The 22,676-nt window shown below is 34.1% G+C and overlaps 1 protein-coding gene across 4 annotated transcripts in view; it reads left to right on the top strand.

Annotated features, from left to right (window-relative positions):
* LOC138705108 (smad nuclear-interacting protein 1) overlaps positions 1–20,746 on the top strand; it is a 41,411-nt gene extending 20,665 nt beyond the window's left edge. For all 4 annotated transcript variants that reach the window (XM_069833743.1, XM_069833741.1, XM_069833742.1 and 1 more), the window contains 2 exons: positions 4,766–4,963; positions 19,386–20,746. In XM_069833743.1, the coding sequence (XP_069689844.1) occupies positions 4,766–4,963; positions 19,386–20,067 (880 nt within the window). In that variant the 3' untranslated portion in view covers positions 20,068–20,746. The remainder of the gene's footprint in view (positions 1–4,765; positions 4,964–19,385) is intronic.
* The last annotated feature ends 1,930 nt before the right edge of the window (positions 20,747–22,676 follow it).

The raw sequence follows: 22,676 nt of genomic DNA, 5'->3' as shown, positions 1-22,676 counted from the left end.
TGTACCTACACTGATTTCACATTTCTGATAATCCTACTTGCCTGTGGTGTAATAATCATGATGAAGATTTGGAACACATTCTTCTATACTGTCCATCCATAAACCACAAAAGAAGTAAATTAAAATCATCAGTACCAGTTGCAGAAGACACAGCCCTGCAGTATATATTGACTACAATGCAACTCTGGCTACTAGCAACAGGTATCTATAATGAACACCGATCAAAATACCCCTCATTTCTTATGAGAAACAACAACTGAATAGACTACAGTGGTCTTTATGTTGTCAGCAAACAGCTGGATACATTAAGAAGATTTATTGATTAAATATTGAGCATTAGATACACACACACACATTGGTTCTAAGAAAAATTAGTCTCTTAATTGGAGTGGTCTTTCAGAGAGGTTTCACTGTATTACAGATTCTTCTCATTATTATCAAATACTTTATAAGGATAATACCGGAAAGTTCACGGTAAAAGTGGCAAATGACTCGCCAGTGCTATCTAGCGGCAGGGATTGTAGGCAGCGAGAATGACGTGACGAATAGCGCGATGAACTGTGATATGACTTTTGTTCTTCACAAACACATGATGTTGTAAGGATTATTCTCATTATAATTGTACATAATGTCAGTTAACTGTGGAAATATTTGTTCTGTGTTTTGTAAAATCTACGCATAGCAAAATATGCTACATTTTTCTTCAGATTTCCAAAAGATAGAGATTGGGAGTAGTCATGTAAACATCAGTAGAATATTACTTTTCTGTTACAAGATTATTATTATTATTATTATTATTATTATTATTATTATTATTATTATTATTATTATTACTACTGCTTCTACTACTGGTACTACAGTTATTTGCTTTTGTCTTTTAGGTGTACCATGCTCATGTAGGTAAATAAACGCAGATAGACGTTAGTTAGTGAGGTTTAATAGGGCGCTATTTGCGTCCTTATCTAAAGTTATTTAAAAAACAAAACACAAACAATATCATAAGCAAATTGCGAGCACTAACTAACAACGTTGTCAACAGTTCTAGAAGAAATGGTTAAAATTATAGAGATGAAATATCTGTAAAAAAATCATAAAATATATTCAGATCACTTTCGATTAACGAACTTCAATAACCATAATTCGAAACATCAGGGATAAGTAAAAGTAGAGTGTAATAAATTGGAAAAGAGTACCCTACCGAAGTTTCAAATCAGTCGTAGGACTGTTAATTTGTAATACTCTGTTTTTAATAACAGACTAAATATAACAGTTATCCCTTCACTGAATTTAACAGCTCCTTCTTCCGGAAATATGAGTCAAAATCAAAATGTAATGAAAGAACCGCGAAGGTCCCAAATAAACATACTAGATCTTGCATCTGATATTAGATAGAAACGACAGACGATACTCCTCCATCATGTAATTAGATAGTGCATTAGGAACGACATATTCTTTGTGTTAACTGAAACTATTACTAAACTACATAACTCTACTTTACATTGTTCATATAAAACACAATATTTCTTTAGAGTTTCTCCGTATAAAAAATTGAAAGTATACTTTTTTATCCAAATAGTGTGTTTTGGGATGTGTAACATGAAAATGTGAATTATTTATTTTGTGAAGAAAGTGGACTCAGGTTTTTTCATAAGTGATTCAGGTAGGTATTGGGACAAATAATTTGCCTAGTCTCGTACTTTAAAGACATCATTATTATTTTACTAAATTAAGATAATTTCTTTACGATGCAATGAATCCTAAAATATGAAAACTGGCTCAAGCGGAAATGACAACTCTGAACACAGAAAGTTCAAATGCCGGTTTAATTAAAATTGTTCAAGATGATGAATTCATTAGTCACAAGTGTGCTTAAAAAGAAGGAAATGGGGAAACGATATTCCATTTACCATAAAAGTTTTGCTGCAACATTCCATTAATGTTCAGTTCAAGGCTAAAGATTTCTAAGAAGAAAATTATGTTTACCAACTCGGTTAGATCTCTCAAAAATTGACTTCATGAATATGGTATAGGCCCCGGTATAAATTGCACCATTCTACAACTAATTATTAAAAATAAAATCCGATATTCTACTATTGAATGAAAAGGTTGTAACTATTATTGTTGAAGATAAAATGTCTTTGAAGGAAAACATAACTTATAATGCTAAAACAGACACTTTGAGGGATTAATTGAATTAGGTATAGATAGGCCTAATCAACAAACTTCAACTGACATAAAAATGTCAGAAGTACAATTTGCAAACCAAGCAATGGTTTTCATTATTCGAAGAATGTACAAAATTTTAAAGCAAACTATGTATAAGTTATTTTCTATCAAAAGATACCATGCCTGCAGAGATTTTAAAATCACATCTGCTTGAAGTAAAAGATAAAATACAAGATACAGGCTTTGTCCCTAAAGCAGCAACTGTGCCAGTATATTCATTGACAAATATTTCAATGTGCTAATAAATTGTTACATCAAAAATGAAATTGATAAACAATAGCCAAGAAACGAAATACACAATGCATGAAAGTTTCCAAAGTCATGCACAACTAAATCGTAATTACATTTGAAAATACTAGAATTGTCTCATTTCAATTCTATCCCAATACCGTAACTTTGTAACTTCTTATTATTTAAAATGTTGTGAACCTTGTGACTCTAAATAATGCTATTGATTTGCATTTTCTTATTGACATCAAACGAACACCTCTCCGTTTTTCCTCACGTAACCCAGCACGCCACGAGGAATATATAAACAATCCAAGCCGCTAGATAGCAGCACAGTCACTTTTCGCCGCCTCTTGCAATGCTAAACAGGCAAGCTTTCCAGTATTATTGTTAGAGAGTATTTGTTATTATCCAGTGAACCAGTTGTTGAGTTTAGACCAGTATTATCTCTATACCATTTCTCACAAAGTTGCGAAGGACTGAATGAAAAAGGTTTTCCCTGATTATTTGATGATTTCCAATGATCTTGATAGTGAGCCTACACCATTTTCTTTCTTGTTTCCCAATATAGGCTAGTTATATTGTGTACTTTGTCTGTCTTTACTCAGGGCACTGCACTAATGTAGGTGTTCTGCATTCTTTACAGCGTCTGTGTTGCGTAGTACATAGGTGTCCATGTCGAATATTTTCATCCTGTTCAAAATGGTGTGCCAGGCAGTCATGACCTGTTAGAATCCTAAATTTGGCTGCGGCATCCTTGTGGTCTAAAAAATGTAGGGGTTTACCTTCCATTTATATTTTGATTCACTTTTTTCGTTGGTATATTGTTTTGATGTAATCATATGAAGTTATAGATATTTTCAGTAACATCGCTCCTGTTATTAATTGCAGTGAGTCTTGTGAATGTCGGAATTGTTTGTAGTCTATATCTTTCCAAAAACATGAAGTCCTCCTTTTTCTCAAAAATACTAACACTCAAAAGAGATGCGAGATGTTATCAAAAAGAAACTAGACTAGGCCTATAAGTATTTTTAACACTTAACCTTATTTAAATTTGGCATCCATCCCGTTTAAAGTAGTCCCCTCTCCTGCATTAATACAGCTATCCTACTGCTTCTGCCATGCCATAAATTCTCCCTGAAATTTCTTGTCTCGAAAAGTCACAGTAAAAGTCTGCATTAATTGTCTGACCAGGAGGGACAAATTTCAAGTGCATAGCTCTGTGGATATCAAAAAAGAAAATCGTCCTTTTTTTGTTGCACTCTTCTTGGGTCTTGGAGATTGTGGGCTCTTCCCTTGGGATGACTGTTGCTTGTCCCTGGATCATAGCTGTAAACCCATGTCTCATCCCCTGTGACGATTCTTGACTTGAAGGCAGGGTCATATTGGCATGTTGACGATCTTCACAAATGTTTACGTGAAGGTTCAGACAGTTGAGGGACGAATTTCATAGCAGTGCAACACATGTTCAGATTGCCTGTAATGATTGAACCAAATGGAATGTTATAGGTATCAGCATACTAGACAGCAGATTTTCAGTTCCTACACAGTGACAAGACGTCACGTCCATTGGTGTAAGGAGGGAAAGCTGCATTGAATTCAGTGACCTCCCTGCAACTGATGTACACCTAATGTTCCCAATTGAGACTGAAAATCTGCTGCCTGATCATTACAATAAATTTGATCACAAGAAAAGTGGGGACTGAATTAATAATGGACTGCATCACCGTATACCAAAATAACTAGAGAAAGGCTATCTTGAAATACCATCTTAATGGAAAGAGGTCCATCAGCTGGCCCCTCTCATGACCTAGTACCAGTACTTCATAAGATTATATACCAAGTGGCGAATTAGAATGTGCACCATAGGAACTTCATGCTAAATTTGTATGTTGAAATATGAGCTCTCATCATTATACCAAAAAATAAAGTTGCTATAAATTTTTTCACTTGTCCGTAATTTTTTGGATCTGTCCTGATCTTACTCTTTGAGTTGTAATAAACTTTGCTGTTTTTCATTTTCAGCAAATGTTATGTCCATTTTCTTCAACTTCCTCATTTATTAAATTTCTCTGGAACATCTTTTTTCTTTGCATATTGTATCTAGTTTTGTACCAAAGTTTCGCATTCATAAAGCAACATAGGAGCAGCATCCATAAGGGAACATCTGATACCCTGATAGTAAATCTCACATGTCAGGAAGGAATTTCTGCAGTGGAAAGGTACGAGAAGCTTGGAAGCTTCACAGGAGTAAAGCTATTTTAATGCAAGAATATTTGTTTGAGATGTAACTTTTTTTTTTTTATTACAGACACGAACGCCACTCAGACACTATGCCACCTGTCAGATCAAGGAACCATGAACGAAGAGAGAATACATATCATAGAAAAGAGGGCCATGGGAATAGAAGTGAACTTCCAATTTCTAATGATAGACAAGGTGCAGAAAGAAGAAGAACTGAAGAGCGGGATGATAAAGAAGTCAGAAGCAGCAGAAATGAAAAAAGAGGGTAATAAAATTATATTATGGGCTAATAGAACAGGAGCAGATTCCCTAACTTATCACATACTGTGTGCCTATAACTCAAGGTGGTAGGAACAGGATTAGGATTGAATATATACAGGGTGTTGGCGTGACTGTTACAAACTTGCAGAGATGGTAGAGGAGATAGAAAGGAACAATTTGTCATGAAAGTCGTTCAGTTTAGATCAGGCCTGCACAAACAGCGCTCATTGAGCGCGGCCGCTCTTTCGGATTGGAAGAGCCGTTTAACAGCTCACCAGAAAGTATGTTGAAATGACGTAGGTCTGCTACAGGTAGAGGATAGTCCACACAGCTATCTGGTGTAATGTGTATTATCATAGCTATTTCACTTTGCCTATCTACGGCTACATAATGGAGGAATCTAAAAGACGGAAAAGTGATCATCAGGCAAATTCTTTTAATATTGCATGGGAAAATACTTATTTTTTCACAGCAGCTGGCGTCAATACTCAGTGCCTTGAACTTATTGATCTTCAATGTGGCCTATGAGCTAAAGACCGTTTGAATAATACTACTAGTCTGGTTGAGTTTTACAAGACTAAACCTCAGCAATAATATCCACGAATACACAAGCTGCCTGTGAAAATGATTGCTATGTTTAGCTCAACATTTATATTTGTGAGCAACTGTTTTCTATTATCAACTTTAATAAAAGCTGACATCGAACATCTGTAACTGATGTTTCATTACGATCAGTACTGTTCCTTTCAGCTGCCAACAGCATAAAACCCCGTTTTGATGTACTGATAAATAAAAATATAACAAAATGATAGTGTACATTTAAGTAGCTATAGAGTTTGTATTATCTCTGTAAGATAAATATTTCTTTATTATTAATAATAGTCCAAGATAGTTTTGTGAACACTGAACGGGAATTCACTTCATGAACGCGTACTAATACTTTTGTGTACATTTTGTATGAGATCATCCAGTCCACCCTTATAAAGAGTGCAGCCAATATCTACATTCCACTCTTGAGCTGTGAGGCGACTTGGAGAGTGCAAACCTTGCGTATGCCTGGTTTAGATGCTAGAAGCCTATCATGAAAACTAGGCTATCCACTTGTCATGTGTAAATGCTGTATAAAAGGTTATTCACACACTGGTTGTCACTATGTTGAACTATTTCCTTTATTTGTCGTGGAGGAATGCATAATTTGTCAAATAGTAGTAGAAGTTATTCCAGGAACTTACATTATGGGAGGCATTCAAGTACTTGTGGATAGTTACTCATTTACGAAGTTAAGAACATCTTCTTCAAATTGAGGAGTCAGTGTTCCCATCACAACAGTACAAGAAACATAACTCAGCAATATTCAATGCCGGAAGCACTTATGAAGAACTAAAAAATATGTAAACAGGGCAGTTATATGCTATTAATGACTATGGATAGAGGTTCAGAGAAAGATATAGGAATGTATAGGTTTATAAGTGGTTGTGATAAATGACTAGTATTTATTAAAAGTATGTCGATGGCTAAGAAGTAATACCTCATATCTGCAAAAATGCTCATTTAGTTTACATTATTATGTTATCAAAATTGTACAGTTAACTAATATTTTGTCCTCGTGTAGAAGATCTTGCAAAACAAAAACATATATAAAAAGTTTGTTTATTTTTTATATTTTGAAAGAAACTAATTTTTAAAATTATTTTCTGATTCACCTCCAAATTCATAGAGACAAGGTATCACTTCTTAGCCATCGATATATAAAGTATGCGGTAGTATGGTACATCAGAGACTTCACATATTGGTGAATTTGGGAATTTGCTGTGTTCTATTGGTCCTACTGTTCGCGCAACTTATCTGGGCAGCTAAAAGAGCAGGGAAGCGGGGTGTAGCGAGGTTGCTTGTAGCGGTAGCGTGGCAGGAGAGGGAAAGAGAGGGGCAGCGAGAGAGCACTAGGGAACCCAAGTGCCTAGATAAGTTGCGCGGACAGTACTTATTCTTATTCTTTTCCTTTTTAGTATTTTTATTTTGTGGAAAATTTTGCAGCCATAATTAAAAATTAGTGTAGATTCTAGTGAGAACGTACATTTTGAGTCCTCAGTACACACTTCAGTTTTATTATTATTGTTACTACTGTTATGCTTTATTTTTATTTCCCTCTTTCAATGATATGCAGTTGTATATGTGTGATGACTGACCAGTTTCTTCAAGCTCTACTTATAAATATGGATTTGGTTTGATTCAATGTATGTTATGTAATTTTTAAAGGAGGGCCTAATGTTTATGTTCAGTACCAATGTGCTGAATGCCATATTTAAGAATAAAGTAACATTATACCATAATTATTTTCTTGTGTGTAAGACATGCCCTTAAACTTAGAGCAGTTTTAAGAAATAAATTATAATTATACAGCGCTCGTATATTTCTGGAGAGGTGCACAGTGGCATAGCATTGCAGGTTAAGTGTTTCATTGCAAACCAGAAAATTGCGGATTCGGTCTCTGAAGGTGTCATGGATTTTCTCCACTAACATAAGCCTTCTGGCTGCACTATGACCCTGGGGTTCACTCGGCCTCTAAACTACAGGCAGAAGAAATAGGTGGGTTTTTGGTTTGGTATGGAAACGACTCACCCCACACTTTCTGTAGCTATTTATGACCTGAACAAAGAGACCTTTCTGTCACTCCGTTCGAATGTTATTTACTGACAAGCCCTCGTCTGTGATACTACTTTGCTACAGTTTGTTCGCAAATACAGTATATCTCATAATAAACAGTATTTGTAAATACTAATCATCCAAGTACTCGCTATCATGTCTCAGTTGCGCTCTGATATCAGAAGCCTTACTAAAGGCATTATTTTATCAACTTCACTGTTTCTTGAAAGATCTTGAGAACTGTGAGGACATTAAAAGTGTCCTGTCGTCAACACAGACAGTCACTGCCAAGGTCTATGATGCTTCTTCATGATTGGTGCAGAGAATTTGTGCAGAAGGGAGAAGAATAGCAGAAAAACAATGATCCTGTGGAGCCATCTTTTTCATTCCCAAAGAAGAAGGTAGAACATAATAAGTCTGTTACTGATGAAGACGATTTCCATTATATATCATATTTCCTTAAATATACACTTATGCTTATATAAGTAATTTATATAATGTGTCTAATATTAATAATCCATGACTTCACAACCCTTGAAGGGCCCAGACCGACCAGCCGGCCGCTGGCCTCACATTCACATGCCAAAGCACAGGTGGACGATCATCCAACCAGAGTGGAGGTATCGTGTGGTTAGCACGATGATCCCCCCAGCCATTATAAGCGTTATAACCAGATTTTGCTACCTACTGTAGCTCCCCAAGTGCATCACGATGCTGGGTGGGCACCGATCCCATACACTGGCCGAAATTTCATGAGAAAATTTCTTCCCCCATGAGAACTCGAATCAGTGCGCATTCCAAAACGCAAGTCCTAGGCACCACGACGCCATGGCACGGGACTTACAGCTATAATGTGTCTAGCAGCTAAAATTACAAATTTTGTAAATTATATTGGTAATTTTACGTATATATTTATGTTAAGAATACACGGAATGTATTTTTTAGACATTGTAACATTTTATTCTATAATCTATTAAGCTGTTTATTTAATACATTAACAATGGAAAATTATTTCATTATATTGAGTGTTACAGATTATTAAGTTAATTTAAATTTTTCAGTAATTTTTCACAGAATAAGTTAAATTCCTTAATTGGTACGCTAATTTTATTATATCTGTCAAATGGAGTATTATATTGTACTACATATTCTTGACTGCTGAATTTTTAAGAACTTCAGTGTTAGTTACAATTAGGTGAAATATATTATGTTTGGGGATAAATTATTATGATCATAAAATTAAATATTATTTAATAACTTGTCAGTAATACATTAACTTGTGTGGATATAAGTGTGACTGGCGATTTTTATAGATTTTTTTTCATTAAATATAGGCTATTTCAACGCTTCTTGTATTTAATTGTTGATGGCTTGCAATAATACAAACGCATAAACAAATTTAGACTGAATGAAACTCACCTCACGGAATCAGAATAATGTTGAGTGCCTAATTTATAAAACGATTTTTTGTGTCATACTTAATGTGTTTGTTTTATTAAGCTAAGCCATTCGTAAGTGTGCTTTCGTTACAAAACTCGTTCATGTTATAATAATATATACATATTCCACACACAGTAAAAACACATTAATTTTTTATTGGCCTACTTTAATTTATAATTCTATCATGATTCATAAAGTTGATAAGTATATAAACATTATTTAGTGTTTACTATTTCAACACAATATTCTGAAAGTACATAAATACAAAATATTTTATTGATATTAGGTTTACATTACATTTTATTACATTTGTGAAATGGCTTAACTTGCGAAATAATGATAATATTGAGTAAATAACATAGGCCCTATTTGTAATTACTAGTAATCACGTTATTATTTTATTTATTTTTTAAGTTTTCCTATAGTGCAAAACGTATGAATGGAGGAGAAAATTATTTGGGACAGGACGATACACCAAGCAGGTTTTGAGGGATGTAGGAGACAGGGTAGTGAAGTAGGAGTTTGCCAAACCCACCTATTTCGTCTACCTCTAGTATAATAGAAGTGAGTTCTATGGATATTTCCTCAACAAGCACACGAGACTGACAGTGATACTATTATTAATAATAATTATCTGGAAAGGTGGGTGCCTTATTCTTCAGCTATCTTTGGGTCTCCAATGGCACAAGCATTTCTTTGTATGTATTTTCAAGACATGCTGTTTGCAAATGCCTCAATAGTATAATTTTTTCACTCTTTGGTGGTCTGAAGTAGTGTGCTGCAGTTGTGTAGCTATGTTTTTCAGAATGCTCTACAACTTTCTGTTTATGTTCCACAGGTATTACTAGTGTTTCATCTACTTCATATTGATCTTGCAGAGTTATTCTGTTTGTAATCCATTGTATTACTTGCACGCAACTGACAAATTCAGCAACTGTTATTAAAGTATCTGTAAAATTGAGTCCATTGCTAAAATTATGTGCTGTATTTCCGTTTATTATTAACATGAAATTATATAGTTGGCTTTCTTTTTGAATAACAATAAAAATAGTAATGGGGCTATGAAAATGGATCTATTAAATGTTACTGTCATGGGAACCTTTGTTATATAAGACGCATGTAGATTTTTAAGCTTACTTCTTAAGTAAAATAGCACATCTTACACTGGAAAATATAGTATATACTTCCGAAAGAGAGCATTTTTGTGAGTAAAATAATTTTGAACACAATATACTGAAATACAGATACTTTGCTCACTGGATAGCTTAGTGGGTGGAGCAACTAGTTATGGGCTAGACTGCTAGAAGGTTCTGGGTGCAATTCCAGATGGTGATGGGAGCTCACTCGTTTTCAAAACTTCCAGAATGGCTCTGGGGTCCACTCATTTCCTGTCAAATTGAGAACTGGGTCTTTCCTAAAAGGCCTTCATTAATCATGATTTTAAATAGTTCTTCTCTTATGAACTATGTCGAAACTGTGTTTCAAATCAATAAAGACATTAAGTTGTGGAGGAGGGGTGGTTTTGTGTGTGTGTGTGTGCATGCATGCGTGCACGCATGAAAATCTCTGACCCTGCCGGGAATCGAACCCGAGCTCGCTAGTCTGGAGGCAGACACGCTACCACAGAGCTAACTCGGCGGACTTTAAGTTTGTATAATATATTCTCTGTTTTTCAGTAATTTATGTCAAAGTAAAAATACAGTCACAACAGAACTCTTCTGACTCTTCTTTTTGAAATCGATTTTTATATTTTGTTAATTTCTCCTCAGCAGTTACATTAATTCTTTTTTTTTTTTAAATCAATTTCGCATAAATTTTATAAGCTGCACATATAGCATGTAATACCTCTATAATTCTGTGGTTTGGATCTATCCCCTTTTTTAAATTAGTATTGGACAAACCACTGCTGTATTTTCCAGTCTTTTGGTATGTGTGCTGATTAGTAGCAACAATTTTAATGATAAATTTTAACAGGCATTATTTCAGACTATCTAAAGCAGTACTGTCAGAGTTGTGAGCTCCAAAACTGGTTGTGGAGCTGGAGACTGGAGTTGGAGCGTGAGCTCCATTGTTTACATTCTCCACTTGGGTCTGTTTAACAGTGTATCCTGAACATGAGATGTAGCTGTATGCGGCATTCGCTTGATTTCTGTTTTTAGATCTTTCTCGTAACTTACATAAGGAATGAAAAAAGCTAAGCTTAAAAACGGAGTCAAACAGAAATGCAGTGTTAAGCAAATACATTTTCAGATACTCATATAGCAATAACAATAACAGTAATAATAACAATAATAATAATAATAATAATAATAATAATAATGCACAAAATATATATTTAACCAGTATTCAAAGTTTTAATAATACCGTAAACATTTGGTTAGGAACAAATAAAATAAATTAACTTCGTAAATCCTATTTTTAATATAAAAACTGAAATATTGTTCTTTTAATTCTCACAAACAACTATCAAATGTTCATTCATTTTCCAATAATTATGCACTTACTGCTTGAAACCTGACATTTTTTATTGTCCACTAATCTTATTATGTTGAGTGAGATGCTATTTGCCAAACAAATTCGAAGGCTGTTTTTCAGATTGATGTCAAAAAATCCTTTCTTTGTTCTTGTTTTTCAACTGTTTCAACACGGAAAATCTATACTCCATACATAAGTGCTGAAATTGTGTTTTATAATGGTCTTTGTAGAATTGTACCATATCAATAGCATTTGTCTTTAATATTTCACAAAGGTGACGATGACATTTAAGTTCAGTGAGTTCCAACTGTACGGCAGAATCGCACACAGTTTTGATATCTACTGAGAGTTGAGTTTCGAATATAGCTAATTCTGTGTCAAGGCTGCCTAAGTTTGCAAATAGTTTGCTAAATTTCTGAAGAAGATCAGATAATACTGCAAGATATTCTCCAGTGAATGAAGTTTCTTTTGTAGTGACAGATCTTAGTCTGCAGAAATGCAAGGTATTTCCTTCTTTCAGTTGATCAATCCAGGTGGAGATTTTCATTCGAAATGCAACAATTAAATTCCACATACCTGTAATCACTGCATTTTACCTTTAAAATGTAGATTCAAATTATTCAAGTGCTCGACCAGATCAGTTAGGAAAGCAAGGTCTGCTATCCATTTCGGGCCTTCAATTTAAAGAGTACCTATATTTATTTATTTATTTATTTATTTATTTATTTTTTTTTTTTTTTTTCAGAAATGAGACAATGTCGTAATTCGAAAAAAACCTTGAGAGCACTCTGCTGCAGCTCAACCAGCGAACTTCACAATAATACGAAATATCCATATGATGCAATTCTAAGGACACTAAAAATTCCTTGAATTTTTTATGATTCAAAGCGTTTGTCCTTATGAAATTGGTTGTTTTTATAATGATTTCATTTACATTGGCTAATTTCACGTTTCTTGCGCACATTGCTTCCCTGTGAATAAGGCAGTGGATTGGTGTAATATGTCGATGTCCATGGACTTAAATTTTGTTTTCAATCTGCTAACAAACTGCTTAGATTTCCTAACTAGTGCAGGAGCACCATTTGTAGTAACTGACACCAAATTTTCCCATGATAGTCCTTTTGAATTTATGGTTTCATTTATGGGGGTAAAATATCCTGTCCTGTTGTGGTATCTTTTAATGATATCAGATCTAAGAATTTATTCTTCCACTATGACAAAATCGTTGTCCACTCCTCTAATATGCAACAATAACTGTGATGTGTCACTTATGTCACCACTCTCATCAAAAGCTAAAGAGAAACATGGAAAATGTTGTATATGTTTCAAAAGTTGACATTCTATATCAGATGCAATTTCTCGTGCACAATTTGCTATGGTGTTACGTGAAAGACTCACAGATTCAAACCTTTCCATTACATTCGGACACAAATTCTTTCACCATCACTGGAAGGTCGACAGTGTGCTACCAGTAACTGAGACAACTCAAAACTACATTTTACAACTGAATGATTAAATACATTGCATTCATCTTCATCACTTTCCAGTTCCATACCCTTTACCAGATCAGCACGTTCCTCACCTTCTATATTTTTGTAATCATTTTGATGCTTTTTCTCATAATGACGCTTGACATTGAATCTTTTCATTGATAGAAACTGTTTTCAAATTAGACACTGTACATTATTCCTCACTTTTGTGCACAAAAGCACGTTCTCCTACCTTGAGTCAAAGAAAGAACTAGAACTTGAGCTCGATTCTTCCAGTGCTCCTGCAGTAGATGCAGCCATGCTTCCTACTGTGGGTAGCAAGTGAACTTTGTTATGTCTGTAGAAACACCGGAGCATGCAGGGAGTCATAGTGGAATGCTCTACTCCATTTAGTCTCTGTTTGACAATGCTGATCTAAAGGATGTTTAAAGAAGTCTACATTTCAATATTAACATAGTAAAGTTTGAAAGTTTTTTATTTAAATAACTTAACATATCATTAGTGATAAATAAGCGTTAAAAGTATTTAATCAAGAATGGAAATATTTATTCAAACTTTGATGCACATTGCTTTCCCAACAGTCCTTTCGCAATTTTCTTATTTTGTATTCTATAGGGTGACCCCAAAAATCTCCATACATAGGAAATGTAAGTTCAAAATAAAAATGTCACATAGTGTGCTCAGTGTAGCCAATCTACTCCCCAGATCTCTCGCACCTTGATTTTTTATCTCTGGGGTTGCCTTAAGTTGCAGGAGGAAATCCAGGGCTTGCCATATCTGAAAAGTGTTGGGAGAAAACAGCAAATGTCATGAAATATCATTATCGAGAAACACAAGTTTTAATACCTGAACGTTCCATTTCCACTTAAAATTTTTTTTTTCTGTAATTCGACAGTTCTGTAGTTCCAGTTACCACATATAGAATGCGTTGTATATTATATAATCTCAGCCAAGAAGACTGAACTAGCCAATATACTCTCAGATAATAATATAGATATCTTCCTTATCCAAGAAGCAAATCTTAATGCTGACCAATTAAAATATTTTAATTTTAAAGGTTTTAATATGAAACTGTTACCCAAAGGTAGACAGATCAGTAATGGAATTCTCGCAGGTACATCAAAGAAATTAATTACAAATTTTCAAATCATAAAAGAAATGGATAATCAAGACAAATTAGAACTAATAAAAATTGAAATATGCAAAAATCAACAAAATTTCAAAATCTACAGTGCCTATAACTCACCTAATAATCCCCTTGATCTAACTTTGTTTGATATACAACCTAAAACTATCATAATTGGTGACTTTAACGCCCACTCCCAACTTTGGGGCTACGATAATGTAAACCAACCTGGAAAAATGATCATGGACCTCCTAAATACTACAACCGCAGACCTTGTCTACAGAAAAGAAGATCCTCCTACTTTCATTCATTATTCTGGTTCTGGTACAAATCCAGACTTATTACTAGTAACATCAGATATCCATCACGAAACCAAGAAAAAAATAATTGAAGACCCTGGATCTGGCCATAGAGTCATCATTGCTTCTATCCATCTCCACCAAAACCGAAGAAAAGAACCCTACAATAACAAAACAACATGGAACTTTAAGAAAGCGAATTGGAAACTATTTACAACAGAACTCGAACACCTCAAGCTCAACACACCACTAACGGAAAATACAAACTCAGATAGATTGAACAAATATTTCTGTGAATCTGTTCTTAAAATTGCAAAAAAGCACATTCCACGAGGCAAACCAAAAAAATACACCCCATTCTGGACAGAAAACCTGAATTTATTGAAACAAGATAGAGATAAAGCAAGAACCAAAGCAGAACATAGCAAAACACCAGAAGATACTCAAGATTGGAGGAAGAAGACTGCCATTCTTAAAAAAGCAATAATAACAGCAAAAAAGAACAGTTTCAATAAATTTATTGAAAATATTAATTACAGAACCGATAGCGCTAAAACATATAAATTTCTGAAGAATATTTCCAATACACAGGAAAATACTAGCCAACCTATTATTCATAATAACAAAAGACTAACAGATAGTAGAGATATAGCAAACGCATTTAATAAACATTTCTCAAACTCTCACAGATTACATCCCAATATCAAAAAAACTGACAAATTTATCAAAAGAGAATTACATAAAAATAATAAAAACAATATTACTAGTACAAAACCTGAAATATTTCATCAAAATTTTACTTCCAAAGAATTAACTCTAGCTATACAAAATTTAAAAACCAAGAAATCTCCTGGCCCCAACAACATTCATTCCGAATTTTTTAAACATCTGGGGGAAAAAGCCAAGTCTGTACTTTTATCCATTTTCAATTTATCATGGAACACCTCAATTCCTGCAGCTTGGAAAAAAGCAATCATTGTACCAATTCACAAAAAAAGGAAACCTGCTCATGATGTTAATAGTTATCGACCAATAGCACTATTAAGCATGATAGCAAAAACCATGGAGTCCATGATCTCCAACAGATTAACTTGGTATTTAGAACCCCAAAATCTTTTATCACCAAGACAAGCCGGTTTTCGACAACTACACTCTACCAATGAACAAGTCATACGCCTCGGCCAAGAAATAAAAGACAGTTTTAACAAGAAAGAAGATACCTTTGCAATATTTATTGACTTTCAGTTAGCATGTGACTCTGTTTGGAGAAATAAATTATTACTAAAACTCCAGAAATTAGGTATCTCCAGCAATATGTTCAGATGGATATCAGAATTCCTTAGTCAAAGATTCATTGCCACTAAATTCAATAACTCACCTTCTAGTTACAGACAAACATATCGAGGTCTATCTCAGGGCGCTGTCCTCAGCACAACTTTATTCAATATTTATTTAAATGACTTACCCTCCCTATTAGAGGAATCAAACATGAAAACAGCACTATTTGCAGATGATATAGTTTTGTGGACTTCCGGATCTTACAGACATAGAGACAAAATTCAAAATTCTGCTCTTAAAGCTCTAAATCAACTACATGAATGGAATACATCAAATTTGATGACATTCAATTTAAGCAAAAGTAACTACCAAATATTTTCACTTGGTAAAAAAGAAAGAGAATTCAATATCCAATACAATGGCCAACACCTTCCTAGGACTTACGAATCCAAATATCTTGGAGTTATTTTCGATAGTAAGTTAACATGGAGCAACCATTTGAAATACATTTCTGAAAAAGCTCGTAAAAGATTCTCCCTTCTAAAAAGACTAGCAGGAAAGAAATGGGGATGCTCTAGGAATACTTTGAACACTACATACAAAATGTTTATACAGCCAGTGCTGACATACTGCGGAGAAATTTTACTTACTTTACCTTTCATAAACGAAATAGAATATGTTCAAAACCAAGCTCTCAGACTCATTACTGGTGGAATCAAAACAACGCCAATAGATTCTATGAGATTCCTCACTAATATTAACAGCATCAAAATGGCAATAGAAGAAAAAGCACTGATTCAATATGAAAAACTTATCAGATTACCAGGTAACAATTGGCATTCATACAGCCCTCTTTGTAGATTGAAAACTCAAAAAAGTTTCATATCCATTGTTCAAGAATTAAAACAGAAAATCAATATCCCGAATTTAAAAGAAAACTTAGAAATTAAACCAAACCCTTTAACTCTATTAAATATAGAATATAATCTACATTTAACAGAAGAAATACTGAAATCAGGAGTAAACACTGAAATGCTGAAACAATTGTCTTTAGAGACAATTAATATTAGGTACCCTCCACAAAACTGGCTTCATTTATACACCGACAGATCCTTGATCTCCAGAGAACAAGGTGCCAGTGCAGGTGTTACGTGCTGTCTCTTCTCACTTTATAGATCTCTTGGATATGGAACAACAAGTTTTGATGGTGAAATCATTGCAATAAGTGAATGTCTCAGGAATCTTCTATGCCACATCAATAAATTTAGGAATGCAGTTATATTGTCAGACTCCAAAGCAGCTATTCTATCAATCATCTCTAAACACACACCTTCATCTCAAACAGCAGAAATAACTAAAATGCTCTCTCAATTATTATCACTCAATAAAAGAATTGTATTCCAATGGATACCATCCCATTTTGGAATCCTGGGAAACGAGAATGCGGATGCTTTAGCAAAGAAGGGCAGCACTGCTACTTACAGACCTGTTACTAAATCTACGTATTACTCTGTGAAGAGATTTATTAAATCTACATACTTAGACTTCAACAAACAAAATTTGATAACTCAATCCCAAGGGAAAAAATGGAACTCTCTGCATCAAAATCCACAGTTAATTCCCGATTTACCACGAAAATCGTCTGTAGCTGCATTTAGATTGGCAACAGGCCATGATTGTTTGGCCAAACACCTGCATAGAATTGGAATATATCAGTCCCCTAACTGCCCATTGTGCAGCTCAAACCAAGAAATGGATTTGGAACACCTCAAAATGTGTGCTTCAGTGGCTAGTCATGATAATATCTTTGAAAAATATTGGAGTGCAAGAGGTCAAATGACTTTATTGTCAAACTCCTGGCATTAGAAAACAACAACAACAACCTATTATAAAATCGCTAAAAATTGAGATTTCTTGATTTCCCCAACACCCTTCATCTGCAAGCCCTTATCGTCAATGCCTGTCATGTGACAACGGACATGTGGCAGCTATAGCATTGGAACAAGTTGGAACACATTCACTGACCTGTGCCTGACTCTCGAAAATCGTTATGTTCAGTACATTATGTGACATTTCTATTTTGAACTGATATTCCCTATGTATGGAGACTGACACGCTCTATTACGTTTTCTGTTGTCATTTGGTTAATATATTCTTAATTATCCTTTTTTTTTTTTGTGGTATCTTTTTATTTCAACATTTCATACCCTTCTCTTGCTAATTATCTTTCCCTTTATTTCCCTGGTGCTTTCTCTGTTGCTTTGAAAATACTATTCTTTATATTTCCCCATAGTTCATTGTTGTTGTTGCTAATTAGTACGCCATCTATGATTTTATCTAATCTATTTCAGTATAAATTTTTCACACTGTCGTTCTGAGAAAGATTACCAGACCTTGTAAAAAGGATCTTGGTCAGAACTTTCATAGTGTTACCTCGATGAATATTTAACTTTAGCATTGCCTTTAATATTATTAACTTCCTCAGAATCTGGATTTTGATGAATTCGTTTTCCATTTTGGGTGGGACACTTTTGAAGCCGAAAATTTGGGACAACCACTATATTTCTGTACCCATCATTGCAAATTACAATTTAAACTCGTTATTTTATTATCACATACTAGTTGCATTTGTTCAACATTGTTACATTCTAGGAACTCTCATTCAGCAATTGCACTTTATACAATTTCTATAAGACATTTGTGGGACTATGCTTGGAAGTATGGAACTGTCCTGTTAAAATGTGATGAATGGTGAACTTATGGGTTGGTTGTGTAAAAGAATAGAAAGTGAATACATAATATAAAATACAAATACACTGCTTTATAAAATTAATTCTGGAAACTTATTAAAGTATAATTTTACCGCTTTATCTCATACAAACAATATTGTGATGCCTCAGTCTGTACTTTAACAAGAACTCTTCCACCTGTTTTCAATATGCATGTAGCTGTATCTTACACAGATTGGATTTAAGCATTGTGACGTACTTGCAGCTGCACTCAGAATAAATCACTTTTCATCTATTAAAATATTTAGTCAGAATGGAATGACCTACATATTTCTTCTAATTCTTATGGTTGATCAATAGATTTCTCGAAATTTGAGTGGCTGACTATTGTCAATGCTAAATTTCAGGGATGTCCACAGATGTCCCTGGTTTTCCCTACAACACATTGTTTTATTTTATTGTCTTTTTGTCATATTAAATTTCAACTTTCCTATTTAATATGAAGTCAGAGAAATTGAATGAAAACTTAAAAAAAGTAGGCAATAATGACGAAGGGCGTATGTCGAAGAAAAGAACAAAATAGGTGATACAAAACTTCATCATAGTATTTATTGTCTTTCAGTTTTTAAAATGTTCATTCATATAAAATGACCATTTGCTTAAACATCTGTTATTTAGTTGAGAGAATAACATTTATGGCGGCCCCTGGTTGAAAAGTATGGAATCAGTAAATTCAAAATATTTGTGGTCCAGAACCTGTTGTGTATAAATTCCCATATGCCATCATATATGTCTGAAATCCATACATCGAAATTGGATATAATTTAAGCTGAGACCAGTCAAAAAGAGCCACTGTTTCGATTTATTATGATCGCATGCACAGTTATATATATTTTTATCATTACATTTTCTCGAAATGGTAATTTATTTCATGTTTTCTGTTCAGAGTACCTGAAGGGAGGAAGAATCGCTGGGGAAATGAAGCAGAAAATCCTGCAAGTATGAACCGTCCAGTTAAACAAGAACCAAACAGTGATGCAGAAGGGGAGTATGAATGGGGGAAAAGATCAGAACCTTCCAAAGATGGAAAGAAGATTCCTCCTGGACAAAAGGAAAAACCGAATTTTGGACTCTCAGGGAAATTGACAGAAGACACAAATACATTTAATGGTGTTGTTATTAAGTACAGTGAGCCTCCAGAAGCCCGAAAACCCAAAAGACGGTGGAGGTTTTATCCATTTAAAGGTGACAAAGGTCTTCCAACTTTGTACATACATAGACAAAGTTCTTATTTAATAGGCAGGGACCGTAAGGTTGCCGATATTCCTGTAGACCATCCATCATGCTCCAAGCAACATGCTGCTCTGCAGTACCGTCTTGTGCCATTCCAGCGTGAAGATGGAACAACGGGGAAGAGAGTGAGGCCTTACATCATTGACCTTGAGTCATCGAATGGAACGTATGTAAATAATGTGAAAATTGAACCAAGGACATATGTGGAGTTGTTAGAAAAAGATGTGATTAAGTTTGGCTACAGTTCTAGAGAATATGTTCTATTACATGAACAAAGCAAAGATGAGGAATTAGATGATGATGTTGCTGCTGCTACTACTGAAACAAATGATTAAAAAATTGTGGTAATCCTGTGGTAATGACTGAATATGTTAATTTTAACATTATGTATTTTCGTGTGTTTAAAAGGTGGTGCAAAAATATATTAAATGTATAGTAAGGTATATTTAACTATTTATTGCCACATATTTACATATATAACATGTAAATATTTAAAACTAAAAAGAAAAAAATGATTGGTGACTGGTTGTACAAGAGATGTGAGATTTATATGTCCTGTGATAGTTATATGCCCAGTGGTATAAATCACTGGCTCTTTTATAAATCAGCTAAGGGATAATTTTGTGGGATTTGAGTACGTGTGTATATATAATTATATATTACTGAATTGAAGTAGGGAATTCAGTATCAGTACCTATCTCTGTGGTCACTTTGTTACAGAGATTAAACTTAAGACATATACAGTAGTGCTATTGTATTTACTATTCATTTTCAATAGAAGTGCAGCCATGATGATATAATATGTACTGGTATCTCTTTTTACATCATCCCTAAAGCCAACAGTACTTCTGTAAGTTAATTTTGGTCATGTGTGACCATTCACAATGAAGTTATGATACATTTATGTTTCTTTGTAGTAATGCTGTTACTTCCATCTAAAAATCTTCAGCATCTTTCTTCTATTTTATATGTAATGTCGTTTATTTTGACAGTTGAATATAAAATTATAGCATTTGTTCTGTTTTATTATTCAGGAAGCTAAGTCGCCATCTTTGTGTTGTATTCTTTCTATATGTTATCGACTCGAATTTCCCCCTTCCAAATTGTACCAACTCAAGTGTGATAACTAGGGGGCGGATTCATAAGCACTTAAAAACCACGATATATGCACTAAAAATAACAAAATATGCACTCTTAAAATTGAGAAAATAAACAAAAAAAAAAAAAAAAAAAAAGCAATTTAATATTATTGATGGTTTTTCTGTTATACATAAGAATATTGAGACACCATCAGTTGTTAAAGTTGCGTGTTCTTCAACTCACTGCTTAAGCAGTACACTTCTAGCACATTTTTTGTTAGGCATCATTGATAAAACTAATTCAAAATTAATAATTTTCTTGCAGTTAAGTTGTTCTTTAATACAATGCACTCTACACATTGTTGATGTTTCTAAGACCTGTCACTATAATAGAATGAAATATTCTGATTTATCAAGTATTGTAAGTAAAAAAACAGAAAATTGCATTATGTGACTATATTATTGTTGACAGGTAGCGAAATTCGGGTTTAGCAAGTACAAAGAAGCCTATAAACACTTTCTGTAACTTCTGCTCCAATCATATTGCAGAATTTTAGTGACAAAATCTTATGTACATGTATGTATTTATTTACACTGCAAGTGGGCAAGTACCCGGTGGCAGTGGTACATGCGGAGTAGACAATAAGGTGGTGCCCTGTTTTGAATAACTGTTCTTTTAATCACAACTTTCATTCATCATAACATCCCTATATTGTAAATTTGCAGTCAGCAATGTACTTAACTAACTGAAAGCTTTGTTGATTGCCAAAGATTTGTCCAAAATGATTCACCGGCAATAGTGCACTGTCTGAATGTTTTCAGATTACAATGAATAAAATATAACTCCTCTAATGTGTTTCAATGTTTGAGTTTCTTCTGTATTCCATTTTTCTGATTTTCTGTATTCTTAATCTTGGTTTAAGCACCACTTTACTAAAAATAATAATGAAATATGCTTTTATATGCACTAAAAGCTGAAATATGCATTAACCCCTTATATACTGTATATGTGCATTATAAAATCTTGACCTTTGATTACAAATAACTTGAACTGCATTTATATAATGGAATAGAATGTTTTATTTTCGCTGGCAGAGTTAAGGCCATAAGGCCTTAATCAGTATAGGTCACGCCAGGGATTTTGGCAGATGAATTTTCTTAGTGTGAACTGGAGAGCGAGTCCTCACCGCTGCAAGATCGGCTGTTATCTCTGTCGCAGTGGAATGGGTAGGACATAATAGTAAACATGCACGCTCGAGTATTTGTGCACTCTGGACAGTCACCTCCAAAAACTAAACAAATATTACAGTAGTGTATATGTGTCTTTGGTATTCCCAAGAAACTTGTTCGATTAATTAAAATGTGTCTCAATGAAACTTACAGCAGAGTCCGTATAGGCCAGTTTCTATCTGATGCTTTTCGAATTCACTGCGGGCTAAAGGAAGGAGATGCACTATCACCTTTACTTTTTAACTTCGCTCTAGAATATGCCATTAGGAAAGTTCAGGATAACAGGGTTTGGAATTGAACGGGTTACATCAGCTTTTTGTCTATGCGGATGACGTAAATATGTTAGGAAAAACTCCACAAACGATTAGGGAAAACACGGAAATTTTACTTGAAGCAAATAAAGCGATAGGTTTGGTAGTAAATCCCAAAAAAACAAAGTAGCCTATATGATTATGTCTCGTGACCAGAATATTGTACGAAATGGAAATATAATCTGTTATATATATGTATATGGAAATATGTTAATCCTTAGTCAATAGATAAGACTGAGTTTTACGAAATACGAACATTAAGGGATGGAAAATGGGAGGCAGTAATGATCAAAATAATTATACCGATTTATTTTTTTTTTAACC

The sequence above is a fragment of the Periplaneta americana genome, chromosome 8, assembly GCF_040183065.1.
Source record: "Periplaneta americana isolate PAMFEO1 chromosome 8, P.americana_PAMFEO1_priV1, whole genome shotgun sequence".
NCBI classification, from domain to species: Eukaryota; Metazoa; Arthropoda; class Insecta; order Blattodea; family Blattidae; genus Periplaneta; species Periplaneta americana.
The sequence above is the reverse complement of the archived record's forward strand: the minus strand, read 5'-3'. Positions and strand labels throughout refer to the sequence as shown.